Source organism: Gasterosteus aculeatus, chromosome 18 (genome assembly GCF_964276395.1).
Source record: "Gasterosteus aculeatus chromosome 18, fGasAcu3.hap1.1, whole genome shotgun sequence".
Lineage (NCBI taxonomy): Eukaryota > Metazoa > Chordata > Actinopteri > Perciformes > Gasterosteidae > Gasterosteus > Gasterosteus aculeatus.
Window position 1 is genome coordinate 14,662,379 of NC_135706.1, and position 14,626 is coordinate 14,677,004.

The 14,626-nt window shown below is 47.2% G+C and overlaps 2 protein-coding genes across 2 annotated transcripts; one reads left to right on the plus strand and one right to left on the minus strand.

Annotated features, from left to right (window-relative positions):
- Positions 1-5,002: 5,002 nt before the first annotated feature.
- Positions 5,003-9,826, plus strand: chgb (chromogranin B). The gene is made up of 7 exons (XM_040160731.2): positions 5,003-5,275; positions 5,406-5,452; positions 5,543-5,633; positions 6,015-8,034; positions 8,215-8,314; positions 8,479-8,589; positions 9,415-9,826. The coding sequence occupies exons 1-7, from the start codon at positions 5,236-5,238 to the stop codon at positions 9,496-9,498; spliced, it is 2,493 nt and encodes an 830-aa protein (XP_040016665.2). The 5' UTR covers positions 5,003-5,235; the 3' UTR covers positions 9,499-9,826.
- Positions 9,827-9,884: 58 nt separating this feature from the next.
- On the minus strand, positions 9,885-14,468 carry trmt6 (tRNA methyltransferase 6 non-catalytic subunit). The gene is made up of 12 exons (XM_040160734.2): positions 14,014-14,468; positions 13,744-13,874; positions 13,523-13,632; positions 13,271-13,362; positions 13,091-13,174; positions 12,877-13,001; positions 12,607-12,780; positions 12,328-12,485; positions 12,143-12,228; positions 11,611-11,713; positions 10,943-11,029; positions 9,885-10,454 (listed from the first exon to the last, which is right to left on the minus strand). The coding sequence occupies exons 1-12, from the start codon at positions 14,118-14,120 to the stop codon at positions 10,305-10,307; spliced, it is 1,407 nt and encodes a 468-aa protein (XP_040016668.1). The 5' UTR covers positions 14,121-14,468; the 3' UTR covers positions 9,885-10,304.
- Between the last annotated feature and the right edge of the window lie 158 nt (positions 14,469-14,626).

Consider the following 14,626-nt stretch of genomic DNA (forward strand, 5'->3'; position numbering starts at 1 on the left):
ATCGTGCACACAGCGTTCCTTTAAAAGAGAGTCTCCGTGTTTGTGTTGTTGTGCAACAAGGTTGTTATATCGAAGGCTTCATTGTGTTCTAGCCCCATGCGCCATGCTTCCATCGCTTCCGATGAATCTCCGCGGGAACAATAGTGTGCAGTGAGACGCCCGTGTCTCCTCTCAGACAAACCAGTAGAGACTGAATCGGCCTGAGGATGATCGGCCACTTTCACATCAAGCGTGAACATGTTTCTTGCCCAAACTCCTTCTGCACATGTTTTATTCTCAAAGCAAACAAGTGTCAGCACCAATCTATTCAAACGTGAGAAAGAAACAAAAGAAACTCTACTTTAGTTCCCAAACTGCCACTAATCTTTATCCGTGTGAGTGTCCTTCTGGGAGGGAAGAATCAGTGCCATTGATTAAAAAAAGACACTTCCTGCAGAGCAAGGGAAAACACTTTTTTTTTCCCCCTCTGTTTTTGTATCTCGCCATCTGCAACCGAATGAGAAGCATTTTGCACAGAAAAAAAGAGCACACACGATCTCTCAGTTGATTTGTATATTCTTCCCATCAGGGTGTTTTTTCTAATCGAGGACAAAAGGAAATTCAGCAGCTAAACCGGCTCACAGATATTGAATATTTAACAAATAATTTGCACAACAAACAAAACAAGCATGTTCTCCCAGAACAAGGGACAGATGTCCACTTGATGTTGATCCAGTTTCCGTGACCCAACTGGGCAAACTAAGTCCTCAGAAAACAAGGATTTTAACTAAACCTGCGGATACACGATGATATGTGGGTTTATTCTATGAGTTAAAGAGTAAAGGAAGCAAAAGTCAACATTTCATTTAAAATTGTTGCGTAATGTTTTTACGTTTTATTTGACTTCCAAATGCACGATTCCTGACAAAAGAAAAGTAAATCTGTTCCAATATGATCAAAACAAACCAGTTTGACTGACGCAAAGACGGCTTTTCTCGTATAATGTTTTGTTCAGCGACGTATTCAGGAATATTTCTCTGGCTAAAGTTGTTGGTGTAAATGCTTGACAAAGGTCAGAAGGCCTCATTGAATGTCACTTCGAAGTTGCCCTTGAGGCCCAGTCTAAGGTCACTCCAAACAACTGCGTGAATATATCTAATTCTGAACCCGAGGAAGAAGTTAGAAGAAGTAATCCACTTTCCCTCGGTGCTCTGTCACCAGCCTGACTCCTCACACTCGATGTCATCTCCCCTGTGAACAGCGTTTAGCATCAGTGTCAATTTAACCGAAGAGCTGAAGGTCACAGCGGGGGAGATGCCTCCAGACCGCATCACTCACTGTTAACAAATCAAATCAAACAGAGTATAAGATAATAACTGTTACAGGTTTGACGACTACAAAAAGAGAGAAAAGAGAATTTCACAATCAAACTTGAATATACGATAATGAGTGTACGAGTGTTATTTAACACAGTATTTCCTTGTTTATTGTGTAGCGGGTATTTTTACCCTTTTCCTTAAGGTATTAAAGGTTTCACAGTAGGGGACCGTATCACAATCTCTACATTGATATAGGCGTGTACTATATAATGGATCTTTAGATGGAGATACCGTCCACTGTGCTGAGCAGTGTTGACTTATCGTCCTTAACTTTCACTTGCACAGTTCAGTCAACAGCTAACCCCATTAAAAAAGAGCTGTTCCCGCACTGCAGTAAGGGCTGTAAGAGGAAACACAGCTAAATACAACCGTGTGAACAAAGACAAAAAAAAACATGTTGCATTACTCAAGTTGCACCAAACATAAAAAGTGGCCTTCTATATATTTTATTGTTACCATTTATGCATGAATTGCCCTGTGGCTAAATCCCTGGGAGAGCTTTTCAGTAGCTGCGACAGGGAAACTGGCTCAATAGACATTTTTCTTCCATAGACAATTAACTTTTAGAGGTGTCATAATAATTTTTATAGAGACCGAACCACTCTGCCGCATTCATAATTTATTCACATTTAGCTTTCATCATTTTTACTCATCTTTCTTTTCTCTACAAAGACGTCATCATATTCTTCACTTTTACTCACATTACTGAAAGGAAACAACTAAAACACAACGTGCTAAATAATAAAAGATTGAAAAACTCTTGAATGATGGCAGAAGGACTCTGTGGTCTGCAGTTCCTCACACACACACACACACACACACACACACACACACACCACAAATCCTCGATTCAAATATAAAAAGTTTCATTTTCCACGTTTCAATTCATGTCGTACTCTGATTTACAACAGAAAGAGGAGATAGGAGCTAAAGGATGTGAGAAGGAGATCTGATCATTAAGGTTTGCACATTGTAATTAGCCTTCACCTGTCTGTCTGGTAATGAGGATCATTTAAATCCTGCAATAAATCAGACCTTTTTATGGGCCATATTAATATTGTGCTGCTGGCCTTTCGGTTCCTATTGATAGAGCACCCTGCTGCTACAATAGTGATGCTAATAGCATTGTGTCCTGAGTGGAAGCCCTCCGTCATCCATGATGAATGAACAACCAAGGAGCTTTATAACGGCACCTGCATGGATCCACGAACCATTCTGCTCTTTTTCTGCTGCCTATTTTCCAACACGGGAGTGCTCCGATTCTGCAACAGAATAAAAGGGGCTAAAATTACTAAAATGCTTTGTGCTAAATGCTAACGTTGACATGCTAATATGCCGAGGTTTTTGGAGCCTAGCTGGCTATCTTTACCATGTTCACCATCTTAGGTAACCGTATTATTGTTTACTAAATAGCATAAAGTAGCAATTTGTATTTAGTAATAGCAATTTATATTTAGTTTTACAGGTAGTTACATTTTGACCTGATGATGGCGCTAGATGTAAATCCCCAAACGCTTCAAAATGTACTGTACTCTTACCATTTCTTATGAATTTTACCATGATCGCATTTCAGGAATCAAACGCTTTCTTTGCTCTGATGTTAAAAACGACATACAAATCAATAATACAATCAGTAATTTAATGAATACATCATAGTATAAAAATTAGTACATTTGAATAATATGTAAGACACATTGTCATATTTTCTTTCTGCTGTCAAACTGTTATGTTGCATTATTTTTTCAGCAATTATGAAGATGTCCCGGATGGACGGGTGTTTGCCAATTAGAACTTTGCTTGGGATATCACCTCAATATAAAAAGACCAACTGACCAGACAGACGTCGACCAAAGGTGTGTGCGTGTGGCGACAGATGACCAAACACAGACTCCCCTCGTGTTCTCAAACTATCATCAGAGTCCCTCAGTAGTTTCCTAACACAGGGGATTCTTCAGGCACAGGTCGTGATGTAGGGGGTTTTGAGGGGGGGGGGGGGGGGGGCGTCGCTGCAGACACCCGCCCCTCGCCTGTAGCTCCTATATCTTCACAGCGTACTGAAATATTAATCAGGCCTGCCGCAGTAGCAGTCAGGCCACAAAACACACACACACACACACACACACACACGTGTGAGTGCACACGCGTTCTCCAACACATGCTGACGTGCTGTTGATCCTCAACAACACACAAATCTGTCCCTCGGGAGGCTCACTGGCTGCTTTGCATTAGCACATAGTGCTTGGGGTTTGTGATGTCGCTTTATGCCCTGACCGGTAATTATTTCAGTTAACATAACGGAGCCTGCCTGCCAGGGAGCAGATTTATGGAGCATGATATTCTCGTTTTACTCGCAGCTGTTGCTCTTTCTGGGTTTATGGCTTCCAAGACATGATTGAATATGAATTTACTTTGCCATATATAAAGGTCAGTGCTTGCTGTGTAAACCCGCCATGTAAACATTTACATCAACGTGCATTTCTAAGCATCCACAGAGGCCCACACACATGTATGTACAAAATATATGAGTCTTGGAAGATATGCGATCTCTTGTTTGAAAGAGTGGTGTTTTCAAGGGTTCTTTGTTTCTTTCACCAAAAGGACCCTTTTTGAAGGAAGAGTCATTCAAGGACAGTTGGGAGCAGAAGTGTTTAAAGCCCCCAAAAACTGCCAGCCATGATTACTGATGTAGCGCAACGCAGCGTAAAACAATCAAAGTTCTATGAGACCCTCGGATTATAAAAAACGACACGGGTTGTTCTTGAGGTCGTAATGAAAGAATAGGAACAAATTACTGAGAATAAAGTGGCAAAAATAAAAAATGCCATGTCAGTTTGAATGTTCTGAGCCGAGCTGAGCCGAGAATTCTGAGCTCCGCCGCTGCACACATCAGCTCATCCCAGCTCGGGCATTCTCATGTGGCGATCACAATACTGTTCATGCATTACTCCTTATGCAACGTTGGGAATTTGAAACAAGTTTGAGATGTTCCGATTACCGTCCTTACAAAGAAGTGTTCACTACAACAACCAGCCGATCGATGTCTTCATTCACTAGTTTTTCTCACTGGTGCTGGAGCTCACATGGTCCCATGGGAAACCAGACCGAATGAGCCGAAAGCTAAATGAATTATTGAGGGGTTTAATTCCAACTATTGGAGCTCCATACACTTATTCAACCTTTTCTGTAAATACATCCTACGTTAGTCCATATCATTTAAGCAAACATGAAATGTAGGTCAACACTGCAGTTAATAATCCGGATGTGTTACATAAGACCAGAGATTATGAATATGTATGATTTAACGTTCATATAAAGTATTTCTCTCCGCAGGGGAATAACAACACCATCAACACACTGAACTGAATCAACCTTTCTCCAAAGTGTGGTCGTTTTTTATGTTAAGGGAGAGTTTCAGGGCATTGCAGAAGAGTGCACAAACCATCGTGATGTCCCCCCCCCCCCCCCCCCGTACCTGCCTGTCCTCCGGCATGTCACGGCATTAAACCCAAACACGCAGCAACTCCGCCGTCTCCAAAAATCGCTTCGGATTGTCACCTGAATGAACCGTGACACTAATCGCTAATTCGCCCCCCCCCCCCCCCCCCCCCTCAAATGTCAACACTGTGGAGGCATCAGATTTCACTCAGACTCCGGGTCCAACGAGTCGTGACATCAACGCAGCGGACCCCCCCCCCCCCCCCCCTCTCCCCCTCTCCCCCCCGCTCCTCTCTTTATTAGAGGCGCTCCTCCGCTCCGGTCCTCAGAGCAGCAGGCGCCCGGTCAGCGCAGCTCACCCCGCCGCTCCGCAGGGTCCCGAGCAGTGGCTTTTCTCTTCTCCTCCCTCACGCTGTCCTGGACGCACCTTCAGCTCGCCAAGATGAGACTGATTGTCGTTGTGGTGGCGTGTTTGTTGACGAGTAGGTGACGGTTTTCACGGCTGCGAAGTTTGTCGCTCACAGTTCAGGACCACGGAGAGCTCCTCCACTTTGTTTCACGCGTCCCTCGTGCGGTTAAATAAACGTGTTTTTGTTTCTTTTTCTCATGCAGAAAATCTAGCGCTTCCAGTGGGAAAAGCGGGGCAGAGAGAAGATGTGGTATGCAATTTCGATCATTGAAATGAAAAAAAGCAGCTTTGCATGAATGAAGGCAGCTGCATTTCTGCTGTATTTGTTTGTTTGTCGCAGGTAACACGCTGCCTGGTTGAAGTCCTGTCCAAAGCTCTCTCCAAACCGGACTCTCAGCTGGACCAGGAATGCAAAGACATCCTCCGAGCAGGTTGGTAGCTCAAAACAGCCGGATTTGTCACTGTGACTGGGGACGGTAAAGAGGCTTATTTAAAGCATCAATGCACTCTTTTAACTGTCAGTTTGCATGAGAGATTGAGGAGATTCAAACACAAACGAAGAAACTTCAAAGATTTTTTTGGTCTTCATCAGCGGTGACAAAATAAAGCTATAATTATTATTACTTCTTACATATTTCATGCTGCCTCCCCGTTTCAAAAGAGGGTTTTAAAAACATTCACGTGCCTCCCACACAATTAATTTAACATACATGTTAAACAAGTGATGAATCATCACATACAACACCGGAATTGCCCAAAAGGATTGAGTCTCAGAGCCACACTAAGATTTTTTTTTTTTTGTTCTGTCATAGGGGTTCAACACTCTCCGCTGGACAAGAAGAGCATCGAGGTGGCAGCAACTCACGGAGAGACGGCCAACAGTGATCCTGACGCGCCAAAGGGAGCAGATGTAAAAGACATCGAGGCTCTCCTGAAATCCATCGAGGATAAAAGAGAAATCCCAGAAGACGAGCGCAGCCAAGAATCCTGGAGTCTCGGAGACGAAAAGGAGAAGAGACACGACAATCAGGAGGAAGAGGAGCGGGAGAAGAGGAGCAGCTGGAGGGCTGGAAGATACCACCAGAAGAAGCACAAACGTGGAGAAGAGGAGGAAGACAACGAACGCAGTCAGGAGAGCTGGGGGCTCGATGAAAGGAGATCAGAAGGAGACGGAGGTGAAGAGAGAGAGAAGCGGAGCTGGAGGCCTAGATACCTACAGAGGAAACCCAAACGAGATGAGGAACCTTTAGGGGATGAGCCAGAGGAAGAGCGTAGCCAAGAGTACTGGGACGTGGAAAAAAGGCATGGGGCCGAGGATGAGGAGGAACGACATAAGCGCATATGGAATCCCACACACCGCTACCACCACAAGAAGAAGCTCCACAAGCGCAGCGACGAACCGCCAGAGGAGCAGGACGACGGTGAACGCAGCCAGGAATCCTGGAGTCTCGACAAGAGGGACTGGAGGGCAGGAAGGTACCACCAGAGGAGACACAAACGGGACGAAGACCTCTCCGAAGAAGCCCGGGAAGAGCCCGATGAGGAACGCAGCCAGGAATCCTGGGGTCTCGACAAGAGGGACTGGAGGGCCGGAAGGTACCACCAGAGGAGACACAAACGGGACGAAGACCTCTCCGAAGAGGCCAGGGAAGAGCCTGACGAAGAACGTAGCCAGGAATCCTGGGGTCTCGACAAGAGGGACTGGAGGGCCGGAAGGTACCACCAGAGGAGACACAAACGGGACGAAGACCTCTCCGAAGAGGCCAGGGAAGAGCCTGACGAAGAACGTAGCCAGGAATCCTGGGGTCTCGACAAGAGGGACTGGAGGGCAGGAAGGTACCACCAGAGGAGACACAAACGGGACGAAGACCTCTCCGAAGAAGCCAGGGAAGAGCCTGACGAAGAACGTAGCCAGGAATCCTGGGGTCTCGACAAGAGGGACTGGAGGGCCGGAAGGTACCACCAGAGGAGACACAAACGGGACGAAGACCTCTCCGAAGAAGCCAGGGAAGAGCCTGACGAAGAACGCAGCCAGGAATCCTGGGGTCTCGACAAGAGGGACTGGAGGGCAGGAAGGTACCACCAGAGGAGACACAAACGGGACGAAGACCTCTCCAAAGAAGCCAGGGAAGAGCCTGACGAAGAACGCAGCCAGGAATCCTGGGGTCTCGACAAGAGGGACTGGAGGGCCGGAAGGTACCACCAGAGGAGACACAAACGGGACGAAGACCTCTCCGAAGAAGCCAGGGAAGAGCCTGACGAAGAACGCAGCCAGGAATCCTGGGGTCTCGACAAGAGGGACTGGAGGGCAGGAAGGTACCACCAGAGGAGACACAAACGGGACGAAGACCTCTCCGAAGAAGCCAGGGAAGAGCCCGATGAGGAACGTAGCCAGGAGTACTGGGACTTTGATACTGGAAGGGAAAAGAGAGACTGGAGGGCCGGCAGGTACCACCAGAAGAGACCCAAACGGGACGAAGATCTCTCTGAAGAAGTGGGCGAGGAGCCCGACGAGGAACGCAGCCAGGAATCTTGGGGGCTTGACAAACGGGACTGGAGGGCCGGCAGGTTCCACCAGAGGAGACCCAAACGGTACGAAGAGCTCGCAGAGGAGGCGAGAGATGAGCTGGAAGGGGAACGCAGCCAGGAGGACTGGGGCGTCGACAAGCGACACGGGGCAGAAGAGGCAGGGATCGAAAAGCGCATATGGAAACCGACACATCGGTACCACCATAAAAAGAAATTCCACAAGCGCGGCGGAGGCTCGTCTGAAGATGACGCTGAACAGGGGGGAGATTCCGAGGAAACTGAGGACAAGGACGAAGCAATGAGGTACTTCTATCGTTCTTCATTTCGGACCAACTCTGCTCTCTTTAATTCCACAAGCACAAAGACTTGCATGGCTCAGTAACAGCGGTCTGCAGTCAGCTGGGACCAAACCAACCTTTGGCAGTGTTCATGTGCTGACATGAAATGTTGGTAGAGCAGCGTTTAATTGGGGTTGTTTTTCAGGTATCTGGCTGAGAAGCGTAATCCCTGGATTTATAGAGGATTCTACCATCCTGCCTGGTACAAAAGGGATTCAGATGAGCACTCTGCAACCTCGAACAAGGTACGCATTACAGGCTGGATTTAATTCAGCCTGCATATATTTACATACACATGTGAATCAAATATTACTTTTCTTTTTTGAAATATTGATTAGCAGATCATTATTTTGCCACGCATTGTAGTTTGTTAGAGGAAAAGTCTCGATTCTGCCCTGAATGTGTTCAGATGGACGAACTGGCCAAGTTAGTGAGCTATAAGATGAACCAGCTGGCCCACCTCTCGAACCAAGAGGAGCCCAAGAGGAGCATGCACCAGAGACCACTGACCCTGCAGGAGGTAAGAAAAACTGCAGGAAAAGGACCTTCATGACTGATGTGAGGATGCATTTGCTGTCATGCTCACTTTGTCAAAGCTCTAACTAGACCACTGGCCCGAGCTGAACATACACAGTTATCACCACTGATGTTTATAGTTGCTGTTGAAGACCATATAGGAGCCAGAAAAACAAACTGGCAATACAGAAAAGATTCAGAATAGAGACGTGTGTGTTTTAAATATATAGAAAAAAACTCTTACCCTATATATTTAGCTTATCAAGCATCAGGTGCACTCGGGCATCCTCATTATGGGAATGTCTGTGGAGATGTCAGGCCTGCAGAGCATTTGTTCAAATGCACATCAAAAGCTGTGCAGCTGAGCAGCGAAGCGTTCGTCCTCTCTGGAAGAGCTTTTATTGCCCCGTTCAAGTCGTTTCTTTTCGGCACCTCTCTATGACACCGGCCCCCTTCTGTTTGCACTTTTCACGTCAGCTTTTTATGTCTGCGGCAGTAATCACACGAAAGGACCTCCTGATTATGGCCTCCCAGAGCAATCAAAGCCATAATAAGGCCATTACAGAGACCTCCTCTCTGATCACGTTGGAGGAGAAAAACAGCGACGTTAACTAAACGGCACCACGGCTCAAAGGAAGATAAAACAATGTTTATTTAACTAAATGACCAATTCATGCAGATTTTTTTAGAGTCATCAGTAAACAAGTCCATTTTCTGATAATGTAATCATAATTTCTATTGCAAGGGGGACAGGGGGAAATAATAAAACATGATTTGATATTACAAAGCGGAGGTGTTTACTTGATGTTTCGCTAACCGTGTTTTTCAGGGGAAAGAGCTGGAAAACCTCGCAACAATGGACACGGAGCTGCAGAAGATCGCTGCCAAGTTGCATGACATCACAAGTGCTTGAAACAGAACGCAGAGCTTCTTCAAAACGGACCAGCGGAGAAGAGCTGCGTCTTACTGTATGTCAGCTAATTTAGTACGCTTACAGTGATAAAAGAAAAAAAAATCTGGAGCCAAAAAAGCAGCTTGTTTATCAGTGTATTTGTGATATTTTGGTGTTCTCAAATTACTCAGCATGGAAATGGTTTTGATGTTAACATATAAATATATAATATGGACAAATGTGAGATTGCAAAAATATGCATCTGAGATGAATGATTCAAATCATCGTGTTCTGAAGAGTTTGATCAGTCTGCACTCAATAAAAATAAATTATTCTGGGACCAAACAAATATCTCAAATGATTTCATGATTTAAAAAGAAGAAAACGAGTGTTCACACAGAAGTCTCTTTTTGTACTGCGTTTTTTATTCTGTGCAGATACAGATGTCACCCACAGTCAAGCTGCACCAGCAGCTGGACCATCAAACAAATAGACCTTTCTGCAGGGATAAAAAAAATAATAAAAATAAAAAACTAGAAGGTGGAGACCATTAACTTTAAGAAAAGCTTTCACAGATCGCCTCGAGGCACGAGAAACAAATGCGTTGTTTACCCTCATCGCACACAAAGACTCCTCCTGCAGCTCGTTACAGAATACAAAAGCTAAACTGGCTTACGGGCGACTCCTCGCCATTACGCCTTCCTCCACGCAAGATGGAGGATGATGAACGCGAACCAGACACGGCGTCTCGCTCACACCGGAGGCGTCAAATCAGCCGAAAGAAGTCGATGGCGGAAAAAAAAAAGATCTGATTCCTCCGTATCCGTTTACGCCACTTTGAGCCTCTTCGGCGCCGGGCCCTCGGCTCGCTGGGCGCCGGCGGGTTTGGGGGCGTCCGCGGCCACCGTCGTTCCCGAGAGGAGGAAGCCCCCGCCGCCGCTCATCAGTAGCACGGGATGCGTCCTGTTAGGCAACACCTAGGGACACGAGACGATCAAACAGTCAGGAGACGCGTCTCTGGGAAAGAAAGTTTCACAATTTGACGAGGATCAGATCTTCTTCCTCCAGCAGTAAACAAAGAGCAGGGCGCAGAAAACAATTAGTGACCCAACGGAGAATGTTTGTAACGGTGCTGATGACTCATCTAATTGTCCAGGAGAAGAAACCTTTTAATGTGCAATAAATGAAGGCCGTTAGTTCTCGTCTTAACTTTGTAATAAACTTAGATTGCCACTGATACACCATCACCATGTAAAGTCTGTCTGCAAAACAAATAGATAAGAAGATAAGGAGTAGTGGTGAAGGGAGGTTTTTATTGGCGCTGAAAAAAAAGACTCATCTGAGAAACATCAGCGACGAGACATCGTGGTCCAAGCGGTGACGGTGAGCACCGTGAAAGCAGCTTCAACAACGTAACTCAAACTGAAGACACGGTTCAGAGGAATTGAAATGAAAAAGGTTTTACCTGATAATGTCTGAGCCACGTGTCTGCGAGCCTGAGGTTCACCGCGCCGCCTTGTTCTTTGAGTTTTGTGTAGCACTCGATCAGCGGCTGCAGAGGTGGGAGGCGGGGAAGAAGGAGTATTTAGAAGAGGACTGCGGATGGACACACACACACACACACACACACACACACACACACACACACACCGTTTAGCAACATCAGCACAACAGCGCGAACAAGGGCACGGATGTGATTGTAAACAGATGCACCGATTGCAATTTCCTCTGCCAACTTTTAATATTTTTGAAAGCCTCACATGTCAAACTTAATTGTATTTCCAGGAACTATAATTGACATCAAGGCTCCAGACTGTAAACACTTAGACATTTAAATTGTCATTTGCATAAAAAGACAATTATTTTAATTATTTGGGTTAAATATCACAATGCAAGTCAATGCAACCTCCGTTAACATCAGCCAGAGCCTTTTACAGCAGGACTTTACCCCGCGGAGAGTCTTAATAGTAACTGTGGCAGGACTGGAATTTCCCCTGCGGACATCCAACGGGACGTTTCTCACTGGAACTCTAAGCAATTAAAATTAACTCTGCGCGGCAGCAGCTAATGAGAGATCCACGCGGGCGAATCTAAGGCCAGTAAATCCCCCCCCCCCGCGCATCACGATCTTACCTCTTTGTACTGGGAGTAGACCACAAAAGGCCTGGAGGGGGCGAGGAACTTGAGCATGCCCATCAGGACGGGACACGGGTGAAAGCGACTGGCTATAACCAACCTGCACGCGGGGAGCAAACGGAATTACATGGAACCGGTCCAGCATGAAACACGCCGTCAACACTTTGCTATCGGAAATGTGTCGGCCGGTGTGATTCAGCTCACTGATGCTGTACGACAGTTACTGCCGATAGACTTGCTGATTTAGGGAATACTGCGCACATTCATTCCGTCCTTTATGTGGCTGGATAGCAGTCAGTGAGAGAGGCTGATTCAGGACATCTGGCCTCCGTTGATATAAGTGCTGTGATGTAGAGGAAGCCGATCGATACTCGTACTTCTGGCTCGCTTGTCACCTTCGCGACGCCTCCCGCCCATCAATCATTAAAAAAAGTCCTTCATCTTACACTCACTTTTAGACTTTCGCGGACACGCTTAACAGATCGTTCAGTTGTTCATCGCTTATTAATTAAACACAACCGGAACTAACCCGTCGGCATTCCTGCCTTCCAGCAGGGCAGCAGCGGACGCCAGCTTCTTCCTCTTCTCCTCCTGCTTCACCTTTCTTTCCTCGGCCTAAAGACGCGGCACAAAGGAAAGACGTTGACCCCGCTCTTCAAGATCCAATGCGGTTATTAATAAATGTCCCGAGTAAAGCGAGTAAAAAGGCCGTACTTTGGCTTCTATGCGTTTCTCCCGCGCTTCTTTCTCCGGGTCGCAGACGTCATCAGCGGCACTGTTCGTCTCCATTTTCACTTCCTGCGGACCGCTCGTCGGTTCGGTCGTCGGCGGGTCCGGCTCCTCCTCTCCCGCCGCGTCGGACTGCGTTGAATCTGCAACGACGAGGGCGATCATCTACAGCTGACATCTTCCAAGCGTGGATTGTAGTTTGTAAAATAACTTCATTTCAAAACAAAGCTACAACCAGTTAGGAACCAGTAACGGCGTCTCTACCAGCACTGGCGTCTTTGGGGGGGGCGGTGTCCAGGGTGCCCGCCAGGAGAGCGTTGACATGGCAGACGGGAAACTCGTGCAGCGTATCGTGAAAATGTGCAGGGAAGCCAAAGCTCTCCACACCCGCCCGCACGGGGCCACCTCCCGGGTACATTTGGATCACTGAGCCGTAGCCTGGCGGAGGAAGGAGGAGGCAAATGACGCCACGGGCCACAAAAGTCCAAATGCATCCTTTTTTATATACAAAAAGGCGCTCGCATCACCACGTACCCCCCATTCTTTCCATGACGGATCCCAGCAACAGGCCGGCGCAGGTCTCGAACACCAAAACTTTGCTGCCCGCGTGGATGTTCGCCAGGGTCAACATCTGGGCAAGCGTGTCGTACCTGAGGTGGCTGCGTCACAGGAAAACACACGCATGGCGTCACACGTCCGCCCCGCCCCGCTCCGCCCCGTCGGGAGACAAACCTCTCAGGTGACTCACCAGATCTTCCCTGGTTCCCGGCCGTGGTACATCAAGGCCAGGATGCGACAGGACGGTTTTAGAATCGTTACGATGTTTTCATACCTGGAGAAGCACAAGAATGGGAACTACCGATGAGTGATTTTGTATTAATACTTGTGTCTGAAACAAATTGTGGGTGCATCATCGGAAGTGACTCACTTCTTTTTTTTCTTCTTGATGTACTTGTCCTGGGCATATTTGGTCTTCCCTATGAATGTTGAGCTGTTGTCTACAAGCTGCTGAATGATTTGCTGTAGAGCGCAAACACAAAGTCTCCAGTACCTTTTCTGTTACACTTCAACATTTTAGCCAAAAGACAACAATGCGTCTGTGTCACTCAGCAGCGAGCCCACTGGTTCCTTATCATTAGCAATAGACCTCAAATGTGTGATTGTAAGCACACTTCTATACCTGATCTGTTAGACCTTGCTCCTTGAAGTTCTCGATGTCATCCCTGGTCAGCTTCTGGGATTTGCCATCGTCCTGAATGTTCCTGTTGTCCGTGCCCGCCTCCTTTGCATCTGGAAACGACACAAGAAAGGGGGTCTTTTTAAATGATCCTCATCTGGAAGTGTCACACGTGTGTTTGTGTGTGAGAGATGAGTGTGTTCGTTTAACCGCAGGTTACACACCGGCGGGGCTCTCCGCGTCTTTGGGCTTCCGCGGCTGCAGGGTCCCCCCGGGCACGATGTCGAAGGTGCTGCCGTACAGCTGCCCCACGGCGTTGTCCAGGAAGAACCACTGCTTCTCAAAGATCACCTTCCTGCCAGGAGGTCACGTGGAGGTGATCAATGACAACAACGCCGCCGCTGAACGGCGCGAGCGTCGCCGGCGAGACGCCGGGCGTGGCTCCGATGGAGGCTTTCGTCCCGCGGAGTTAGTTTTAGTTTAGTTTTACTTACTTCTTCGGTACAATTTGCACGGCTTTGAAGATGTCGCCCCGTTTCAACACGACGTAGTCCTCCTCTTTAATTCTGTACGGAGCGTCCTCGTCGACGTTGTCCGCCATGATTAAGCACCGCTGGAGCAGTGAGCCGAGGGGGTGACCTTCTCTTCCGGGTGGTTGTTGGGATAAACCGTTTAGCAGAAGGCACCAAGTTACCCTTGTTACCCCCCCAAAAAAAATTCCGATTTCCACGTGCTAACCTTCGTTTCCCTAGCGTCCCAGGACGACTAAACGATCGCAGGTCGATGCGAGCGCTGCAGCGTCGTCCTCTGTGATTGGCCGGATGCGCGTCGCTGAGTGCGCCAGCCAATAGGAGCGAAGAGCGATGAGTGGGTGGCAGGTTGAGGATTTCAGAGTTACCGATGAACGTGAATGTCTCTTTCTGCCTTCCAGAGGGAGAGTTTGACTTTCTCCATTTAGAGAAAAACTTGGAACAGCACGAAATAACGACATTATGATGAAAGTTGTGCATATATTTTAGATCAAGTAAGTGAACCAAGCCCCGAAAGGTCTTCAGCGAGGAGATGTACGATGACGTATTTCCAGTAGAGTTGTTTTTAGAAACTCTG

What these genes read in the sequence shown, in the direction of transcription:
- chgb (XM_040160731.2), top strand. Translation starts at nt 5,236, where the DNA reads ATGAGACTGATTGTCGTTGTGGTGGCGTGTTTGTTGACGA. An exon ending in CAAAGACATCCTCCGAGCAG is followed by an intron (nt 5,634 to 6,014) that starts GTTGGTAGCTCA and finishes GTTCTGTCATAG; the next exon opens with GGGTTCAACACTCTCCGCTG. An exon ending in GACCACTGACCCTGCAGGAG is followed by an intron (nt 8,590 to 9,414) that starts GTAAGAAAAACT and finishes CGTGTTTTTCAG; the next exon opens with GGGAAAGAGCTGGAAAACCT.
- trmt6 (XM_040160734.2), bottom strand. Translation starts at nt 14,120, where the DNA reads ATGGCGGACAACGTCGACGAGGACGCTCCGTACAGAATTAAAGAGGAG. An exon ending in GTGCAAATTGTACCGAAGAA is followed by an intron (nt 13,875 to 14,013) that starts GTAAGTAAAACT and finishes ACCTCCTGGCAG; the next exon opens with GAAGGTGATCTTTGAGAAGC. An exon ending in AGAAACGCATAGAAGCCAAA is followed by an intron (nt 12,229 to 12,327) that starts GTACGGCCTTTT and finishes CCGCGTCTTTAG; the next exon opens with GCCGAGGAAAGAAAGGTGAA.